The 23,435-nt window shown below is 33.3% G+C and overlaps 1 protein-coding gene across 1 annotated transcript; it reads right to left on the bottom strand.

Moving 5' to 3' along the window:
- Positions 1 to 5: 5 nt before the first annotated feature.
- On the bottom strand, positions 6 to 23,205 carry LOC130291810 (ficolin-1-A-like). Its single transcript, XM_056541106.1, has 10 exons — positions 22,909 to 23,205; positions 9,352 to 9,465; positions 9,143 to 9,187; positions 8,867 to 8,920; positions 6,048 to 6,083; positions 5,561 to 5,605; positions 4,427 to 4,554; positions 2,489 to 2,618; positions 1,934 to 2,068; positions 6 to 764 (listed from the first exon to the last, which is right to left on the bottom strand). The coding sequence occupies exons 1-10, from the start codon at positions 22,985 to 22,987 to the stop codon at positions 502 to 504; spliced, it is 1,029 nt and encodes a 342-aa protein (XP_056397081.1). The 5' UTR covers positions 22,988 to 23,205; the 3' UTR covers positions 6 to 501.
- Positions 23,206 to 23,435: the final 230 nt, after the last annotated feature.

Raw genomic sequence — 23,435 nt, 5'->3', positions numbered from 1 at the left:
TGTAATGTGTCAGTCTCACTAGCTGAATCTAATGGAGAGGAACACAAAGCACATACAGTAGTGTATCTCAACCAGGGCGCCTCCAGCCATTGCAAAACTACAACTTCCAGCATGCCCGGACAGCCGAAGGCTGTCTGGGCATGCTGGGAGTTGTAGTTTTTGCAACAGCTGAAGGCGCTCTGGTTAAAAAACTACTGGCCTAGGCTTATGAAGTTTTTCCCAACCAGTGTGCCTCCAGCTGTTGCAAAATAGTCTTTAGCCAATGATTGCTAAAGACAGTCTTATTCCACTTCAATTCCCAGGATAGGGAGTGCAAAACCCAGATTTCTAGTAAGTTCAGCACAGGACTCTAGGCTGTCTGGGCATGCTGGGAGTTGTAGTTTTGCAAACAGGTTGGAAAACACTGACATATAGAATAGGGGCTATGATACTGCCATGTACTCACTAATAACTAATCTGACAATACAGGAATCTGACCGCCCTTCCCAGGCCGGGGCCCATCTAAATTTTAACAGGGCGAAACTTAATTTCGGAGGACTTTAGGGAGTAAAAGTTGCCCCTGAAACTGTACCAGATGAGCCCTTTGCCCTTGACTAAATGCAATCCCTTTATGTATTCCCCATTCAGGTGGGAGAGATGACAGGATTCAAACCACCATCCTCCTTTAAAGTATTCGGCGCAGCTTTGTTCCGCTCTATTAGACTTGTCGTTGTTGCGGTCTTTGGTGGAGAAGGCTTGATCCTTCTGTGTTACTAAGGAATTACCTAGAAGAAGAAAAAATCCCCCCAAAAACAGCACAATAATTAAAAAATTGCAATACCAAATATTTCCCCCTTTCAGTAGACATACAGTATATGTTCTGCCTCCTCTGGCAGCGGCTCAACTCTTGTGTGATCCTATCTTTCACTGCGAGTCTTCCTTCGCCTAACATCTACCATTAGGGAAGATACATGTTTGCTAGTCTGCCAGATCCCCCAAAATTGACAGGGTTGGCCAACTTACCTATAATGTTTATGGCCACTTTTAACCCTTTAAAGGAACAGGAGGTTGGTTGTCGCAATAAAATATTGGTTTAGGGATAATAGCATTTTGATCTATTGCTATGTTCCACAATTTGCAAAATGAGACTAGAACAAAGATAGGAGGACGAGGAATTAAGGAAGCACAGTGCACTCTACACATAGTGCAGCTATATTATTAGCTGCTTATTAGAGAATAATGTAGAGATTCTTGTATATGCCTTGTGCTTACCTGTTTTAGTTGATGTGGCAGGCGTGAGATTTCAGCCATTTCTGATTACAGATAATAACTGAAATGACTTGATAATGCTGCCTATATTTCCCATAAATCCTCTGGCTGTGCAGAAAGAGGGTGTGGCATTTGATCAGTGCACCTGATCATCTAATTAGGCTGCTGGTGCTGAAGGTGACCCAGGGGTTGGTGTCAGTTCACATTAGGTGTAATTTTGATGCGTTTTCTTGTTGTAATGGAGCCTACATTTCCTATGAATTCTCTGGTTGAGAATCAGGCATCTGGCTGACAATCAGGCGTCTCATCACTCCAGCTGACACCTCCCTGACATAATGTGTATGGTGGCCTCTTTCCCAACAGTTGTTAAAGGGGTACTCCACTGGCCAGTGTCCGGAACTAAATATTCTGAATTCTGTTTTCATGTTGCGGGGGTCGACCATGCCCCTCGTGATGACACACCCACGCCCCCTCAATGCAAGTCTATGGGAGGGGGCGTGACACCCCCTCCCATAGACTTGCGTTGAGGGGGCGTGGCAGTGACATCACGAGGGGCATGGCCGACCGCCGCAGCGCAAAAAAGCGTTTAGAACATTTAGTTCCGGACACTGGCCAGTGGAGTACCCCTTTAAGGAAGAGAAGATTATGGGCACCTTATATGAGTAGGGTTGGTAGTTGCATTTACCTGCCGTTCCTCCAATGAATGAGCCATACTGCAGGATATATTGGTCGGACTCCATCCCAATTTTGAAGTCACTGTATGTGGCATAGGTCCGGTTGCCTTCAAAGTCTTCTAGGTCAAAGCGAAGTTGATACGATCCTGCAAGAAATAGCCGCCATTGTTTAACGTTCCATTGCATCTTACGTTTGCCCCATCCCCACCATACCCAGAGTTTAGGGTGGGGTGTCCCCTCTAATGTGTCCTGCAGGTGGCAAATGTGCGCAGAGGGTGGGTCGAGATCCCTCAGGAGACCCAGGAGTAACAGAGAAACTCTGGAAGACTCAACACAACCAGTATCCATGATGGCTGGACATGTGGTGATCAGCTGATGGCCGTTGTGGTTTTCTTTAGAGACAACTTGACCCATTTGAACCTGCCGGTGGGCCCCTTGAGGAGTTGTACCTAAACTTTGCCATCGTCCAATAACCAGTATTTGGTGTCCTGGACGTCTGCCACCTGTGCCCACAGAAGATATAACATCATATTGATCCCATCCTCCTCCATCTTGTCAAACGTTACCTGAGTTTGTGAGGCGATGCAGATGTTCATTCCCGAGCCAGAATTCGCTCAGCTGACTCCCGAAGCCCTGCTGGTAGCTGCTCCAGCCACGATTGAAGTCCACTGAACCATCCACACGTCTCTGAAACACCTAGGAGAACATGGGCCGGGAAGAGAGATTTACTCTACAACACAAGGTGGGCTTTGGTTGGGTTACAGTATACATTAGAGCCCTCCTTCGGGATTGGGATCCCGTGGGTCTTTTGAGGCCCAATACATATTATTATCATACTGTTACTGACCAAATCCTGTATACTAAGACTTGCGAGTATGAGCGTTAATGAGGCTCTTGCAGGCAGGAGGAGGCTGTCACGTACTGTGCCTGTGGGTCTCACAGATCCTGCACACTCCCCCACTGTGGAAATGGCCTCTAATAGTTATATGTTCCACCCCAACTCCCGTTCCGAGTCCCAGCTGAGCTCACCCGCCGTCATGCTGTGTGTGTGCACTGCGCACGCGCAGCCTCTTGTCCTGTGCTGCTGTCTCCTCCCCCCTGCCATCTGGTACTAGTGCGGCACTGAGGAGGCGTAGTATGTCACGTACGTACTACGTACAACAGCCACCATTACTAACACAGAATTTCTGCGGTAACGGGTGGTATTTGACACACATGTTGCGGGAGTGAGCAGGATTGGACACACATGTTGCGGGAGTGGGCAGGATTGGACACACATGTTGTGGAGAAGACGGGATTGGACAGACATGTTGTGGAGTGGACGGGACCCATGTTGTGGGAGCGGACTGGATTAGACACGCATGTTGTGGGAATGGGCGGGATTGAACACACATGTTGCGGGAGCGGGCGGGATCGGACACACATGTTGTGGGAGTGGGCGGTATCGGACACACATGTTGCGGGCTGGATTAGACACACATGTTGCGGGAATAGGCAGGATTGGACACACAGGTTGTAAGAGCGGGCAGGATTGGACACACATGTTGCGGGAGCGGGCAGAAATGGACACGTTGCGGGAGCAGGCGGGATCGGACACACATGTTGCGGGAGCGGGCGGGAGCGGACACACATGTTGTGGGAGTGGGCAGGATTGGACATACATGTTGCGGGCTGGATTAGACACACATGTTGCGGGAATAGGCAGGATTGGACACACATGTTGCGGGAGTGGGTAGAATTGGACACACATGTTGTGGGAGCAGGCGGGATCGGACACATGTTGCAGGAGCAGGCGGGATCGGACACACATGTTGCAGGAGCAGGCAAGATCGGACACACATGTTGTGGGAGTGGGCGGGATTGGACACACATGTTGTGTGAGTGGGCGGGATTAGACACACATGTTGTGGGAGCGGGCGGGATTGGAGACACGTTGTGGAGCAGACGGGATTGGAGACATATGTTGTGGGAGCGAGAGGGATTAGACACGCATGTTGTGGAGCAGATGGGATTGGACACATATGTTGTGGGAGCGGGAGGGATTGGACACACATGTTGGGGGAGTTGGTGGGATTGGACACACATGTTGTGGGAGCAGATGGGATGGGACACATGTGCAAGCGGGCGGGATTGGACACACATGTTGCAGGAGTAGGTGGGATTGGACACGTGTTGTGGAAGCTGGCAGGATTGGACACATGTTGCAGGAGTGGGCGGGATTGGTCAGAAATCTATCAGTTCCAAAACAGTACTGTGCAAATACAGGGATTTGGGGTGCCGCTCTTCTACCCTGTGGAGAAGTCCCGCCCATAAGGGGAGCTTTGAATGTGACTTATTGATGTAAATCATCATGGGCTCCACTTTGGGCCCATTTCTTTTGAAGGCTTATTGCAGCCATAGTTACTGCTGTATCTACATCATCTCCAGTGTGCTTCCAGCTGTAGCAAATATACAACTCCCAGCAAGCCTGGACAGCCGTTGGCAATAGGGTATGAGTAACTTACAATCCATCCTCCCCCGTCTGTATCCATGTCACACAGAACTGCCAATGGCCGCCTGCCATCAGGGTATATCGTATACCATCCGGTCAGGTGAAAACCAATGTCCTTAAGCTCTTTACAGCTCCTGGCACCTATGAACAGTCATGTAGATGAACAGTCAGGGTTATTTTGGTCGTTTTGGCCTATAATTATATTACCAATAATACCAGTATACAAGAAGGAATATTATCACCATTCATATCACTCACTATCATACTGTTACTGACGAAATCCTGTATACTGAGACCAATATTATGAATAATACCAGTATACATAAAGGAATATTATCACCACACACATTACACTAATACTGTTACTGACCAAATCCTGGATACTGAGACTAATAGTACCAATATGCAAGTGTGAAATATCATCCCCAAACATATTACCACCATACTGTTACTGACCAAATTATGTATAATGACCAATATTACCAATATACCCAATAATATCAGAATATAAGGAGAAATATTATCACCATACCTATTACGATTATACTGTTACTGAACAAATCCTGTATACTGAGACCAAGATTACTAATAATACTAGTGTATAAGGAGGAAATTTATCACATACATATTACCATCATACTGTTACTGACTAAATCCTGTATACTGAGACCAATATTATCAGAATACATATTACCATCATACTGTTACTGACTAAATCCTGTATACTGAGACCAATATTACTTGTATACAAGGAGGAATATTATAACATACATATTATGATCATACAGTTACTGACCAAATCCTGTATAGTGAGACCAATATAACCAATAATACCAGTATACAAAGAGGAATATTATCACCATACATATTACCATCATACTGTTACTGACCAAATCCTGTATACTAAGACCAATATTAACAATAATACTAGTATACAAGGAGGAATATTATCCCCATACATATTACCATCATACTGTAACTGACTAAATCCTGTATACTGAGACCAATATCACTAATAATACCTGTATACAAGGAGGAATATCATCACCATACATATTACCATCATACTGTTACTGATCAAATCCTGTATACTGAGACCAATAATACCAGTGTACAAGAACCATCGCCATCCACGTCAGGTACTTACCAGTAAACTCCTTCGGACATGAGACGCCCTTGTCACCCTTGCCACCTGGGGGAAATTCACAAACAAATAGATATCATTGGTTACTTAGTGCCCTGTCAATGCTCTAACTTCCACCATGACAGAGCCCTTATTACTGGGATTACCGGCATATGCTACCACAATGTGTGCAGTGTGTATGGTGTGATGTGTGTAATGTGTATGGTGTAATGTGTGTAATGTGTATGGAGTGATGTGTGTAAGGTGTATGGTGTGATGTGTGTAATGTGTATGGTGTGATGTGTGTAATGTGTATGGTGTAATGTGTGTAATGTGTATGGAGTGATGTGTGTAATGTGTATAGTGTGATGTGTGTAATGTATAAGTTTATATGGAGGTTTTATTTTATGGTCTTATATTTACTGTATATGATGGAATTATTTATATGGACTACGTGGCAGCATTATTTATATGTTGTTTATATGTTGTTAATTACACAAGAGCTTTTTACCTGGTATTCCCGACACTCCTGGTCGTCCTCTTACTCCTGCCCCAAAAGAACAAGTAGCATTTTTAGATATTAGGGAACAAGTAGTATTTTTAGGTATTAGGGAACAAATAGTATTTTAGATATTAGGGAACAAGTAGTATTTTTTAGGTATTAGGGAACAAGTAGTATTTTTTAGGTATCAGGGAACAAGTAGTATTTTTAGATATTAGGGAACAAGTAGTATTTTTAGATATTAGGGAACAAGCAGTATTTTTAGATATTAGGGAACAAGCAGTATTTTTAGGTATTAGGGAACAAGTAGTATTTTTAGATATTAGGGAACAAGTAGTATTTTTAGGTATTAGGGAACAAGTAGTATTTTTAGATATTAGGGAACAAATAGTATTTTAGGAATTAGGGAACAAGTAGTATTTTTAGATATTATGGAACAAGTAGTATTTTTAGATATTAGGGAACAAGTAGTATTTTTAGGTATTAGGGAACAAATAGTATTTTAGGAATTAGGGAACAAGTAATATTTTTAGGTATTAGGGAACAAGTAGTATTTTTAGGTATTAGGGAACAAGTAGTATTTTTAGGTATTAGGGAACAAGTAGTATTTTTAGGTATTAGGGAACAAGTAGTATTTTTAGGTATTAGGGAACAAGTAGTATTTTTTAGATATTAGGGAACAAGTAATATTTTTAGGTATTAGGGAACAAGTAGTATTTTTAGGTATTAGGGAACAAGTAGTATTTTTAGATATTAGGGAACAAGTAGTATTTTTTGATATTAGGGAACAAGTAATATGTTTAGGTATTAGGGAACAAGTAGTATTTTTAGATATTAGGGAACAAGTAGTATTCTTAGGTATTAGGGAACAAGTAGTATTTTTAGGTATTAGGGAACAAGTAGTATTTTTAGGTATTAGGGAACAAGTAGTATTTTTAGGTATTAGGGAACAAGTAGTATTTTTAGGTATTAGGGAACAAGTAGTATTTTTAGGTATTAGGGAACAAGTAGTATTTTTAGGTATTAGGGAACAAGTAGTAATTTTAGGTATTAGGAAACAAGTAGTATTTTTTAGGTATTAGGGAACAAGTAGTATTTTTGGCTATTAGGGAACAAGTAGTATTTTTAGGTATTAGGGAACAAGTAATATTTTTAGGTATTAGGGAACAAATAGTATTTTAGGAATTAGGGAACAAGTAGTATTTTTAGATCTTAGGGAACAAGCAGTATTTTTAGGTATTAGGGAGCAAATAGTATTTTAGGAATTAGGGAACAAGTAGTATTTTTAGATATTAGGGAACAAGCAGTATTTTTAGGTATTAGGGAACAAGTAGTATTTTTAGGTATTAGGGAACAAGTAGTATTTTTTAGGTATTAGGGAACAAGTAGTATTTTTTAGGTATTAGGGAACAATTAGTATTTTTTAGGTATTAGGGAACAAGTAGTATTTTTAGGTATTAGGGAACAAGTAGTATTTTTAGGTATTAGGGAACAAGTAGTATTTTTAGGTATTAGGGAACAAGTAGTATTTTTAGGAATTAGGGAACAAGTAGTATTTTTAGATATTAGGGAACAAATAGTATTTTAGGAATTAGGGAACAAGTAGTATTTTTAGATATTAGGGAACAAGCAGTATTTTTAGGTATTAGGGAACAAATAGTATTTTAGGTATTAGGGAACAAGTAGTATTTTTAGATATTAGGGAACAAGTAGTATTTTTAGGTATTAGGGAACAAGTAGTATTTTAGGAATGAGGGAACAAGTAGTATTTTTAGATATTAGGGAACAAGCAGTATTTTTAGGTATTAGGGAACAAATAGTATTTTTAGGAATTAGGGAACAAGTAGTATTTTTTTAGGTATTAGGGAACAAATAGTATTTTAGGAATTAGGGAACAAGTAGTATTTTTTTTAGATATTAGGGAACAAGTAGTATTTTTAGATATTAGGGAACAAGTAGTATTTTTAGGTATTAGGGAACAAGTAGTATTTTTAGGTATTAGGGAACAAGTAGTATTTTTTGGTATTAGGGAACAAATAGTATTTTAGGAATTAGGGAACAAGTAGTATTTTTTTAGATATTAGGGAAAAAGTAGTATTTTTAGATATTAGGGAACAAGTAGTATTTTTAGATATTAGGGAACAAGTAGTATTTTTAGATATTAGGGAACAAGTAGTATTGTTTCCCAGTAATAATAATCATTGTTATCTTGAGGTGTGGAGACTTTCCAGTGGTCTCTGACTTGTGGCCCTTTAGATCTTGCAAAACTACAACTTGCAACCATGATGGGAGTTATAGTAGTCCAGTCCTGAAAAATCATATCCCCTATCCTTAGAATAGGGGATAAGTTTCAGATTGCGGGGGGACGGACCGCAGGGCCCCCCCCCCCCGCGCGATCTCCTGTACGGGGCCCCGGCAGTCAGACCCCCCCGTGATCTGAAACTGCTGATCCACAGGCTGTATCAGGACATGCTGGGAGTTGTAGTAAGTAACTAACTGCAACTCCCGAATTGAATAAAAAAAAAAGCGATCAAAAAGTCCCATCAAAACAAAAATGGTTCCGTTAAAAACTACAGATCGTGGCGCAAAAATGACCCTCACATAGGCCCCGTATAAGGAGAAGTAAAAAAAGTTATAGGGGTCAGAATAGGACAAAATTTCCCCCGCATATGTGTATCCTGTGATGTCACGCATATATAATTAATTATGCAAATTAGCATGGCCGGTATTTTTTTTTGCTAGAAAGGTGGCGACCCTATATATGGTCAAAAAAAAGGTTCAGGCCTAGAATGTATTATTATAGATGTACTGAGATATATCTTCATTACCTTGTGGTCCTGGGGGTCCAGGTTCTCCCGGATCTCCAGGATCCCCCTTTTCACCTAAAAGTAAAACATAAACCATTAGACCAGTGTTTCCCAAGCAGGGTGCCTCCAGCTGTTGCAAAACTACAACTCCTAGCATGCCCGGACAGCCTTTGGCTGTCCGGGCATGCTGGGAGTTGTAGTTTTGCAACAGCTGGAGGCACCCTGCTTGGGAAACACCGCATTAGACCTATAGAACCGAAGCCGGACCAGTTATCTATTCTGGTTTTTACTTTTTACCTCTCGTTCCCGGTAGTCCTGAGAGCCCATCAAACCCTCGATCTCCTAAATAATACAGAAGAGGTATTAGGACTATAATAATAATAAGACGTGAGATTTTGGGGGGGGTGGTGAGGCCCCCCTAGGGTCTGTACGCACTCCCATAGGGGCCCATGATGAAGATGTATGACAAACATATCAGCCTATATGAGTGCACTGGGTCAGGATACCTTTGGGTCCAATGGGTCCTGGTGGTCCCTTAATTCCCGCAATTCCCTCAGGTCCAGGACATCCTTGTAGGACGACCATCTTATTGGAATCGCCAACTTCTAGGACTTTTACTTCTAATAGGAGAGAAGGTCAGGAAAGCAATGACATAATAGGGTTAAGAAGAATATATGTGACATAATAGGGATAAGAAGAATATATGTGACATAATAGGGATAAGAAGAATATATGTGACATAATAGGGATAAGAAGAATATATGTAACATAATAGGGATAAGAAGAATATATGTGACATAATAGGGATAAGAAGAATATATGTGACATAATAGGGATAAGAAGAATATATGTGACATAATAGGGATAAGAAGAATATATGTGACATAATAGGGATAAGAAGAATATATGTAACATAATAGGGATAAGAAGAATATATGTGACATAATAGGGATAAGAAGAATATATGTGACATAATAGAGATAAGAAGAATATATGTGACATAATAGAGATAAGAAGAATATATGTGACATAATAGGGATAAGAAGAATATATGTGACATAATAGAGATAAGAAGAATATATGTGACATAATAGGGATAAGAAGAATATATGTGACATAATAGGAATAAGAAGAATATATGTGACATAATAGAGATAAGAAGAATATAAGGGACATAATAGAGATAAGAAGAATATATGTGACATAATAGAGATAAGAAGAATATATGTGACATAATAGGGATAAGAAGAATATATGTGACATAATAGAGATAAGAAGAATATATGTGACATAATAGGGATAAGAAGAATATATGTGACATAATAGAGATAAGAAGAATATATGTGACATAATAGGGATAAGAAGAATATATGTGACATAATAGGAATAAGAAGAATATATGTGACATAATAGAGATAAGAAGAATATATGTGACATAATAGGGATAAGAAGAATATATGTGACATAATAGAGATAAGAAGAATATATGTGACATAATAGGGATAAGAAGAATATATGTGACATAATAGGAATAAGAAGAATATATGTGACATAATAGAGATAAGAAGAATATAAGGGACATAATAGAGATAAGAAGAATATATGTGACATAATAGGGATAAGAAGAATATATGTGACATAATAGGGATGAGAAGAATATATGTGACATAATAGGGATAAGAAGAATATATGTGACATAATAGGGATAAGAAGAATATATGTGACATAATAGAGATAAGAAGAATATAAGGGACATAATAGGGATAAGAAGAATATATGTGACATAATAGGGATAAGAAGAATATATGTGACATAATAGGGATGAGAAGAATATATGTGACATAATAGGGATAAGAAGAATATATGTGACATAATAGGGATAAGAAGAATATATGTGACATAATAGGGATAAGAAGAATATATGTGACATAATAGGGATAAGAAGAATATATGTGACATAATAGGGATAAGAAGAATATATGTGACATAATAGGGATAAGAAGAATATATGTGACATAATAGGGATAAGAAGAATATATGTGACATAATAGGGATAAGAAGAATATATGTGACATAATAGAGATAAGAAGAATATATGTGACATAATAGAGATAAGAAGAATATATGTGACATAATAGGGATAAGAAGAATATATGTGACATAATAGAGATAAGAAGAATATATGTGACATAATAGAGATAAGAAGAATATAAGGGACATAATAGAGATAAGAAGAATATATGTGACATAATAGAGATAAGAAGAATATATGTGACATAATAGAGATAAGAAGAATATATGTGACATAATAGGGATAAGAAGAATATATGTGACATAATAGGGATAAGAAGAATATATGTGACATAATAGGGATAAGAAGAATATATGTGACATAATAGGGATAAGAAGAATATATGTGACATAATAGAGATAAGAAGAATATATGTGACATAATAGGGATAAGAAGAATATATGTGACATAATAGGGATAAGAAGAATATATGTGACATAATAGGGATGAGAAGAATATATGTGACATAATAGGGATAAGAAGAATATATGTGACATAATAGGGATAAGAAGAATATATGTGACATAATAGAGATAAGAAGAATATATGTGACATAATAGAGATAAGAAGAATATATGTGACATAATAGGGATAAGAAGAATATATGTAACATAATAGAGATAAGAAGAATATATGTGACATAATAGAGATAAGAAGAATATATGTGACATAATAGGGATAAGAAGAATATATGTGACATAATAGGGATAAGAAGAATATATGTGACATAATAGAGATAAGAAGAATATATGTGACATAATAGGGATAAGAAGAATATATGTGACATAATAGGGATGAGAAGAATATATGTGACATAATAGGGATAAGAAGAATATATGTGACATAATAGAGATAAGAAGAATATATGTGACATAATAGGGATAAGAAGAATATATGTGACATAATAGGGATAAGAAGAATATATGTGACATAATAGAGATAAGAAGAATATATGTGACATAATAGGGATAAGAAGAATATATGTGACATAATAGAGATAAGAAGAATATATGTGACATAATAGAGATAAGAAGAATATATGTGACATAATAGAGATAAGAAGAATATATGTGACATAATAGAGATAAGAAGAATATATGTGACATAATAGAGATAAGAAGAATATAAGGGACATAATAGAGATAAGAAGAATATAAGGGACATAATAGAGATAAGAAGAATATATGTGACATAATAGAGATAAGAAGAATATAAGGGACATAATAGAGATAAGAAGAATATAAGGGACATAATAGAGATAAGAAGAATATATGTGACATAATAGGGATAAGAAGAATATATGTGACATAATAGGGATAAGAAGAATATATGTGACATAATAGGGATAAGAAGAATATAAGGGACATAATAGAGATAAGAAGAATATATGTGACATAATAGAGATAAGAAGAATATATGTGACATAATAGGAATAAGAAGAATATATGTGACATAATAGGGATAAGAAGAATATATGTGACATAATAGAGATAAGAAGAATATATGTGACATAATAGGGATAAGAAGAATATATGTGACATAATAGAGATAAGAAGAATATATGTGACATAATAGGGATAAGAAGAATATATGTGACATAATAGAGATAAGAAGAATATATGTGACATAATAGGGATAAGAAGAATATATGTGACATAATAGGAATAAGAAGAATATATGTGACATAATAGGGATAAGAAGAATATATGTGACATAATAGGGATAAGAAGAATATATGTGACATAATAGAGATAAGAAGAATATATGTGACATAATAGGGATAAGAAGAATATATGTGACATAATAGGAATAAGAAGAATATATGTGACATAATAGAGATAAGAAGAATATAAGGGACATAATAGAGATAAGAAGAATATATGTGACATAATAGGGATGAGAAGAATATATGTGACATAATAGGGATGAGAAGAATATATGTGACATAATAGAGATAAGAAGAATATATGTGACATAATAGGGATAAGAAGAATATATGTGACATAATAGGGATAAGAAGAATATATGTGACATAATAGAGATAAGAAGAATATATGTGACATAATAGGGATAAGAAGAATATATGTGACATAATAGGAATAAGAAGAATATATGTGACATAATAGGGATAAGAAGAATATATGTGACATAATAGAGATAAGAAGAATATATGTGACATAATAGAGATAAGAAGAATATATGTGACATAATAGGGATAAGAAGAATATATGTGACATAATAGGGATAAGAAGAATATATGTGACATAATAGGGATAAGAAGAATATATGTGACATAATAGAGATAAGAAGAATATATGTGACATAATAGAGATAAGAAGAATATATGTGACATAATAGAGATAAGAAGAATATAAGGGACATAATAGAGATAAGAAGAATATAAGGGACATAATAGAGATAAGAAGAATATATGTGACATAATAGGGATAAGAAGAATATATGTGACATAATAGAGATAAGAAGAATATAAGGGACATAATAGAGATAAGAAGAATATAAGGGACATAATAGAGATAAGAAGAATATATGTGACATAATAGGGATAAGAAGAATATATGTGACATAATAGGGATAAGAAGAATATAAGGGACATAATAGAGATAAGAAGAATATATGTGACATAATAGAGATAAGAAGAATATATGTGACATAATAGGAATAAGAAGAATATATGTGACATAATAGGGATAAGAAGAATATATGTGACATAATAGAGATAAGAAGAATATATGTGACATAATAGGAATAAGAAGAATATATGTGACATAATAGGGATAAGAAGAATATATGTGACATAATAGAGATAAGAAGAATATATGTGACATAATAGGAATAAGAAGAATATATGTGACATAATAGGGATGAGAAGAATATATGTGACATAATAGAGATAAGAAGAATATATGTGACATAATAGAGATAAGAAGAATATATGTGACATAATAGAGATAAGAAGAATATATGTGACATAATAGAGATAAGAAGAATATATGTGACATGGATAGAAGGTTATTATTACTGTAGAGAAGGACTGATGGGAAATCCAGGACTGGTGCCTGTTCATCCAGAAATACAGTCCGGGGGAATTACTGGGAGCAACACGTGTGCAAGATAAGGAATATTATTATTTATAAACCTCTATCTATCTCATATCTATCTATCTCATATCTATCTATATATCTATCTATATATCTATCTCTTATCTATCTATCTCATATGTATCTATCTCATATGTATCTATCTAATATCTATCTATCTATCTCATATCTATCTAATATCTATCTATCTCATATCTATCTATCTATCTCATATCTATCTATCTATCTCATATCTATCTCATATCTATCTATCTCATATGTATCTATCTAATATCTATCTCATATCTATCTCATATGTATCTATCTAATATGTATCTATCTAATATCTATCTCATATGTATCTATATCATATCTATCTATCTCTTATCTATCTATCTCATATCTATCTATCTCATATCTATCTATCTCATATCTATCTATATATCTCATATCTATCTATCTCATATCTATTTATATATCTCATATCTATCTATCTATCTATCTCATATCTATCTATCTCATATCTATCTCATATCTATCTATATATCTCATATCTATCTATCTATCTATCTATCTATCTATCTCATATCTATCTATCTATCTATATATCTCTCATATCTATCTATCTATCTATCTCATATCTATCTATCTCATATCTATCTATCTATCTATCTATCTCATATCTATATATCTCATATCTATCTATATATCTCATATCTATCTATCTATCTATCTATCTATCTCATATCTATCTATCTATCTATCTATCTCATATCTATCTATCTATCTATCTATCTCATATCTATATATCTCATATCTATCTATATATCTCATATCTATCTATCTCATATCTATCTCATATCTATCTCATATCTATCTATCTCATATCTATCAATCTCATATCTATCTATATATCTCATTTCTATCTATCTCATATCTATCTATCTGTCTATTTTTCTCATATCTATCTATCTCATATCTATCTATATATCTCATATCTATCTATCTATCTATCTCATATCTATCTATCTCATATCTATCTATCTCATATCTATCTATCTATCTCATATCTATCTATCTATCTATCTCATATCTATCTATCTCTCTATCTATCTATCTATCTATCTATCTCATATCTATCTCATATATATCTATCTCATATCTATCTCATATCTATCTATCTATCTATCTATCTCATATCTATCTATCTATCTCATATTTATCTATCTATCTATCTCATATCTATCTCATATCTATCTATCTATCTATCTATCTCATATCTATCTATCTATCTATCTATCTCATATCTATCTATCTATCTATCTCATATCTATCTATCTATCTATCTATCTATCTATCAATCTATCTATCTATCTCATATCTATCTATCTCATATCTATCTATCTCATATCTATCTATCTCATATCTATCTATCTATCTCCTATCTATCTATCTCATATCTATCTATCTCATATCTATCTATCTATCTATCTATCTATCTATCTATCTCATATCTATCTATCTATCTATCTCATATCTATCTATTTATCTTTCTCATATCTATCTATCTCATATCTATCTATCTATCTCATATCTATCTATCTATCTCATATCTATCTGTCTATCTCATATCTATCTATCTATCTATCTATCTATCTCATATCTATCTCATAACTATCTATCTCATATCTATCTATCTATCTATCTATCTATCTATCTCATATCTATCTCATATCTATCTATCTCATATCTATCTATCTATCTATCTCATATCTATCTATCTCCTATCTATCTATCTCATATCTATCTATCTCATATCTATCTATCTCATATCTATCTATCTCATATCTATCTCATATCTATCTATCTCATATCTATCTATCTATCTATCTATCTATCTCATATCTATCTATCTCCTATCTATCTATCTCATATCTATCTATCTCCTATCTATCTATCTCATATCTATCTATCTCATATCTATCTATCTCATATCTATCTATCTATCTCATATCTATCTATCTATCTATCTATCTCATATCTATCTATCTCATATCTATCTATCTCATATCTATCTATCTCATATCTATCTATCTCATATCTATCTATCTCATATCTATCTATCTATCTCATATCTATCTATCTCATATCTATCTATCTCATATCTATCTATCTATCTATCTCATATCTATCTATCTCATATCTATCTATCTCATATCTATCTATCTATCTCATATCTATCTATATATCTCATATCTATCTATCTCATATCTATCTATCTATCTCTCTCTCTCTCTCATATCTATCTATCTATCTCATATCTATCTATCTCATATCTATCTATCTATCTATCTATCTCATATCTATCTATCTATCTATCTCATATCTATCTCACATCTATCTATCTATCTCATATCTATCTATCTCATATCTATCTATCTCATATCTATCTCATATCTATCTCATATCTATCTATCTATCTATTTATCTATCTATCTCATATCTATCTATCTATCTCATATCTATCTATCTCATATCTATCTATCTGTCTATCTCTCTCATATCTATCTATCTATCTATCTCATATCTATCTATCTATCTATCTATCTATCTATCTCATATCTATCTATCTCATATCTATCTATCTATCTCATATCTATCTATCTATCTATCTATCTCATATCTATCTATCTCATATCTATCTATATATCTCATATCTATCTATCTATCTATGTCATATCTATCTATATATCTCATATCTATCTATCTCATATCTATCTATCTATCTCTCTCTCTCTCATATCTATCTATCTATCTCATATCTATCTATCTCATATCTATCTATCTATCTATCTCATATCTATCTATCTATCTCATATCTATCTCACATCTATCTATCTATCTCATATCTATCTCATATCTATCTCATATCTATCTATCTATCTATTTATCTATCTATCTCATATCTATCTATCTATCTATCTCATATCTATCTATCTCATATCTATCTATCTGTCTATCTCTCTCATATCTATCTATCTATCTCATAGCTATCTATCTGTCTATCTCTCTCATATCTATCTATCTATCTCATATCTATCTCATATCTATCTATCTATCTATCTATTTATCTATCTATCTCATATCTATCTATATATCTCATATCTATCTATCTCATATCTATCTATCTGTCTATCTCTCTCATATCTATCTATCTATCTATCTATCTCATAGCTATCTATATATCTCATATCTATCTATCTATCTCATATCTATCTATCTATCTATCTCATATCTATCTATCTATCTATCTATCTCATATCTATCTATCTATCGATCTATCTATCTATCTCATAGCTATCTATCTCATATCTATCTATCTCATATGTATCTATCTATCTATCTATCTATCTATCTCATATCTATCTATCTATCTATCTCATATCTATCTATCTATTTATCTATCTCATATCTATCTATCTCATATCTATCTATCTCATATCTATCTATCTATCTCATATCTATCTATCTATCTCATATCTATCTATCTATCTCATATCTATCTATCTCATATCTATCTGTCTATCTCATATCTATCTCATATCTATCTATCTATCTATCTATCTCATATCTATCTCATATCTATCTCATATCTATCTATCTCCTATCTATCTATCTCATATCTATCTATCTCATGTCTATCTATCTCATATCCATCTCATATCTATCTATCTCATATCTATCTATCTATCTCCTATCTATCTATCTCCTATCTATCTATCTCATATCTATCTCATATCTATCTCATATCTATCTATCTCATATCTATCTATCTATCTCATATCTATCTATCTCATATCTATCTATCTATCTCATATCTATCTATCTCATATCTATCTATCTCATATCTATCTATCTATCTATCTATCTATCTCATATCTATCTATCTATCTCATATCTATCTATCTCCTATCTATCTATCTCATATCAATCTCATATCTATCTATATCTCATATCTATCTATCTATCTATCTATCTCATATCTATCTATCTCATATCTATCTATCTCATATCTATCTATCTATCTATCTATCTATCTATCTATCTATCTATCTATCTATCTCATATCTATCTATCTATCTAGCAACAGAAGAATGCAGCAGCACACTGCCAGCACAAGGATATAGGTGCAACATGAATATGTAGTTAAAACATGGAGACTATACAGCTATGGTGTAATAGATGCAAATGTGAAACTATGAAATAGTGAGGCACTTAGCTCGCAAATTTGTCTCCGCCGGCGGTCTTTGTCTGTATCTATCTATCTATCTATCTATCTCATATCTATCTATCTCATATCTATCTATCTCATATCTATCTATCTATCTATCTATCTCATATCTATCTATATATCTCATATCTATCTATGTCATATCTATCTATCTATCTATCTCTCTCTCATATCTATCTATCTATCTATCTATCTATCTATCAATCTCATATCTATCTATCTCATATCTATCTATCTATCTATCTATCTCATATCTATCTATCTCATATCTATCTATCTATCTATCTCATATCTATCTATCTATCTATCTATCTATCTCATATCTATCTATCTATCTCATATCTATCTATCTCCTATCTATCTATCTATCTCATATCTATCTATATCTCATATCTATCTATCTATCTATCTATCTATCTATCTATCTATCTCATATCTATCTATCTCATATCTATCTATCTATCTATCTATCTCATATCTATCTATCTATCTATCTCATATCTATCTATCTATCTATCTATCTCATATCTATCTATCTATCTCATATCTATCTATCTATCTCATATCTGTCTATCTCATATCTATCTATCTATCTTATATCTATCTATCTCATATCTATCTATCTATCTATCTATCTGTCTATCTCATATCTATCTATCTATCTTATATCTATCTATCTATATCATATCTATCTATCTTATATCTATCTATCTCATATCTATCTATCTATCTATCTATCTATCTATCTTATATCTATCTATCTCATATCTATCTATCTATATCATATCTATCTATCTATCTATCTATCTATCTCATATCTATCTCATATCTATCCCATATCTATCTATCTCATATCTATCTATCTATATAATATCTATCTATCTCATATCTATCTATCTCATATCTATCTATCTATATCTCATTTCTATCCCATATCTATCTATCTCATATCTATCTATCTATATAATATCTATCTATCTCATATCTATCTATCTGTCTCATATCTATCTATCTATATAATATCTATCTATCTATCTCATATCTATCTATCTATCTATCTATCTATCTATCTCATATCTATCTATTTCATATCTATCTATCTCATATCTATCTATCTCATATCTATCTATCTCATATCTATCTATCTATCTATCTTATATCTATCTATCTATCTATCTATCTCATATCTATCTCATATCTATCTATCTCATATCTATCTATCTATCTATCTCATATCTATCTATCTATCTCATATCTATCTATCTCATATCTATCTATCTCATATCTATCTATCTCATATCTATCTATCTATCTATCTCATATCTATCTATCTATCTCATATCTATCTATCTATCTCATATCTATCTATCTATCTATCTATCTCATATCTATCTATCTATCTCATATCTATCTATCTATCTATCTATCTCATATCTATCTATCTATCTATCTATCTCATATCTATCTATCTATCTATCTCATATCTATCTATCTCATATCTATCTATCTCATATCTATCTATCTCATATCTATCTATCTATCTATCTATCTATCTCATATCTATCTATCTATCTCATATCTATCTATCTATCTATCTCATATCTATCTATCTATCTATCTATCTCATATCTATCTATCTATCTCATATCTATCTATTTCATATCTATCTATCTATCTATCTCATATCTATCTATCTATCTCATATCTATCTATCTATCTATCTATCTCATATCTATCTATCTATCTATCTCATATCTATCTATCTATCTATCTATCTATCTATCTCATATCTATCTATCTCATATCTATCTCATATCTATCTATCTCATATCTATCTATCTATCTATCTCATATCTATCTATCTATATCATGTCTATCAATCTATCTCATATCTATCTATCTCATATCTATCTCATATCTATCTATCTCATATCTATCTATCTATCTATCTATCTATCTTATATCTATCTATCTCATATCTATCTATCTATCTATCTATCTATCTATCTGTCTATCTCATATCTATCTATCTATCTTATATCCATCTATCTATATCATATCTATCTATCTATCTTATATCTATCTATCTCATATCTATCTATCTATCTATCTATCTATCTTATATCTATCTATCTCATATCTATCTATCTATATCATATCTATCTATCTATCTATCTATCTATCTATCTCATATCTATCTCATATCTATCCCATATCTATCTATCTCATATCTATCTATCTATATAATATCTATCTATCTCATATCTATCTATCTATCTCATATCTATCTATCTATATCTCATATCTATCCCATATCTATCTATCTCATATCTATCTATCTATATAATATCTATCTATCTCATATCTATCTATCTGTCTCATATCTATCTATCTATATAATATCTATCTATCTATCTCATATCTATCTATCTATCTATCTATCTCATATCTATCTATTTCATATCTATCTATCTCATATCTATCTATCTCATATCTATCTATCTCATATCTATCTATCTATCTATCTATCTTATATCTATCTATCTATCTATCTATCTCATATCTATCTCATATCTATCTATCTCATATCTATCTATCTATCTATCTATCTCATATCTATCTATCTATCTATCTATCTCATATCTATCTATCTCATATCTATCTATCTCATATCTATCTATCTCATATCTATCTATCTATCTATCTCATATCTATCTATCTATCTCATATATATCTATCTATCTCATATCTATCTATCTATCTATCTATCTATCTCATATCTATCTATCTCATATCTATCTATCTATCTATCTATCTATCTATCTATCTCATATCTATCTATCTATCTATCTATCTATCTCATATCTATCTATCTATCTATCTCATATCTATCTATCTCATATCTATCTATCTATCTATCTCATATCTATCTATCTCATATCTATCTATCTATCTATCTATCTCATATCTATCTATCTATCTATCTCATATCTATCTATCTATCTCATATCTATCTATCTATCTATCTATCTATCTATCTATCTCATATCTATCTATCTATCTCATATCTATCTATCTCATATCTATCTATCTATCTATCTATCTATCTATCTCATATCTATCTATCTATCTCATATCTATCTATCTATCTATCTATCTCATATCTATCTATCTATCTCATATCTATCTATCTATCTATCTCATATCTATCTATCTCATATCTATCTCATATCTATCTATCTCATATCTATCTATTTCATATCTATCTATCTCATATCTATCTATCTATATCATGTCTATCAATCTATCTCATATCTATCTATCTCATATCTATCTCATATCTATCTATCTCATATCTATCTATCTATCTATCTATCTATCTTATATCTATCTATCTATCTATCTATCTCATATCTATCTCATATCTATCTCATATCTATCTATCTATCTCATATCTATCTATCTATCTCATATCTATCTATCTCATATCTATCTATCTCATATCTATCTATCTCATATCTATCTATCTCATATCTATCTATCTATCTATCTCATATCTATCTATCTATCTCATATCTATCTATCTATCTCATATCTATCTATCTATCTCATATCTATCTATCTATCTCATATCTATCTATCTATCTATCTATCTATCTCATATCTATCTATCTATCTCATATCTATCTATCTATCTCATATCTATCTATCTCATATCTATCTATCTCATATCTATCTATCTCATATCTATCTATCTATCTATCTCATATCTATCTATCTATCTCATATCTATCTATCTATCTATCTATCTATCTATCTCATATCTATCTATCTCATATCTATCTATCTATCTCATATCTATCTATCTATCTCATATCTATCTATCTATCTCATATCTATCTATCTCATATCTATCTATCTCATATCTATCTATCTCATATCTATCTATCTATCTATCTCATATCTATCTATCTATCTCATATCTATCTATCTATCTATCTATCTATCTATCTCATATCTATCTATCTCATATCTATCTATCTATCTATCTCATATCTATCTATCTCATTTCTATCTCATATCTATCTCATATCTATCTATCTATCTCATATCTATCTATCTATCTATCTATCTATCTATCTCATATCTATCTATCTCATATCTATCTATCTCATATCTATCTATCTATCTATCTCATATCTATCTATCTATCTCATATCTATCTATCTATCTATCTATCTATCTATCTCATATCTATCTATCTCATATCTATCTATCTATCTATCTCATATCTATCTATCTCATTTCTATCTCATATCTATCTCATATCTATCTATCTATCTCATATCTATCTATCTATCTATCTATCTCATATCTATCTATCTATCTATCTATCTATCTATCTATCTATCTCATATCTATCTATCTATCTATCTATCTATCTCATATCTATCTATCTCATATCTATCTATCTATCTATCTCATATCTATCTCATATCTATCTCATATCTATCTATCTATCTCATATCTATCTATCTATCTATCTATCTATCTATCTCTTGTCACATCTAACACTTTCCGGACACATCCCTTTTCTCCTTACCTGGGCAGGTGCCCTTCTCTCCCTGACAGTACACGACTATGACGGCACTGAGGAGGCAGATTATACGTTGCGACAACATCTTCCCAGCTCCTTCCTCTCCGCCGTCCACCGACACTGCCGGAAGCTCACTGATCCCTAACCCGGCTGCAAACACACACAATGTCCTAATAGTCACCTTTCCCTTAAAGCCCAGGTGACCGCCCCCTCCTCCCCCGTTAGCACTTCTTCAGAATTAAAGGAAAAGTCTAACATGTCGCCATTGGCTGATCAATGTATTTACCGAACCGAGGTGAAGGTCTTGTTAGTGCACTTTACACCATATAGATGTCTGGTGGATTTTGGGTATTTTTCGTGGAAATTTCCAAATAAGTCATATTAATAAGTTACCTGTGATTCTTCTGTATGGGGCATGAATCCTGAACTAACTGCCCCATAATGTACTGGGACTAGAAGAAGTGAGTGCTGCCCCCCTGTGAATCCATAGAACAGTGGTCTCCTAACTGCGGCCCTCCAGCTGTTGCAAAACT

The sequence above is a fragment of the Hyla sarda genome, chromosome 9 (genome assembly GCF_029499605.1).
Source record: "Hyla sarda isolate aHylSar1 chromosome 9, aHylSar1.hap1, whole genome shotgun sequence".
Taxonomy (NCBI): domain Eukaryota; kingdom Metazoa; phylum Chordata; class Amphibia; order Anura; family Hylidae; genus Hyla; species Hyla sarda.
This window is presented reverse-complemented; position numbering and strand designations above follow the sequence as displayed.

What these genes read in the sequence shown, in the direction of transcription:
- LOC130291810 (XM_056541106.1), bottom strand. Translation starts at nt 22,987, where the DNA reads ATGTTGTCGCAACGTATAATCTGCCTCCTCAGTGCCGTCATAGTCGTG. An exon ending in AGGACCCATTGGACCCAAAG is followed by an intron (nt 9,188 to 9,351) that starts GTATCCTGACCC and finishes TGTATTATTTAG; the next exon opens with GAGATCGAGGGTTTGATGGG. An exon ending in AGGAGTGTCGGGAATACCAG is followed by an intron (nt 5,606 to 6,047) that starts GTAAAAAGCTCT and finishes AATTTCCCCCAG; the next exon opens with GTGGCAAGGGTGACAAGGGC.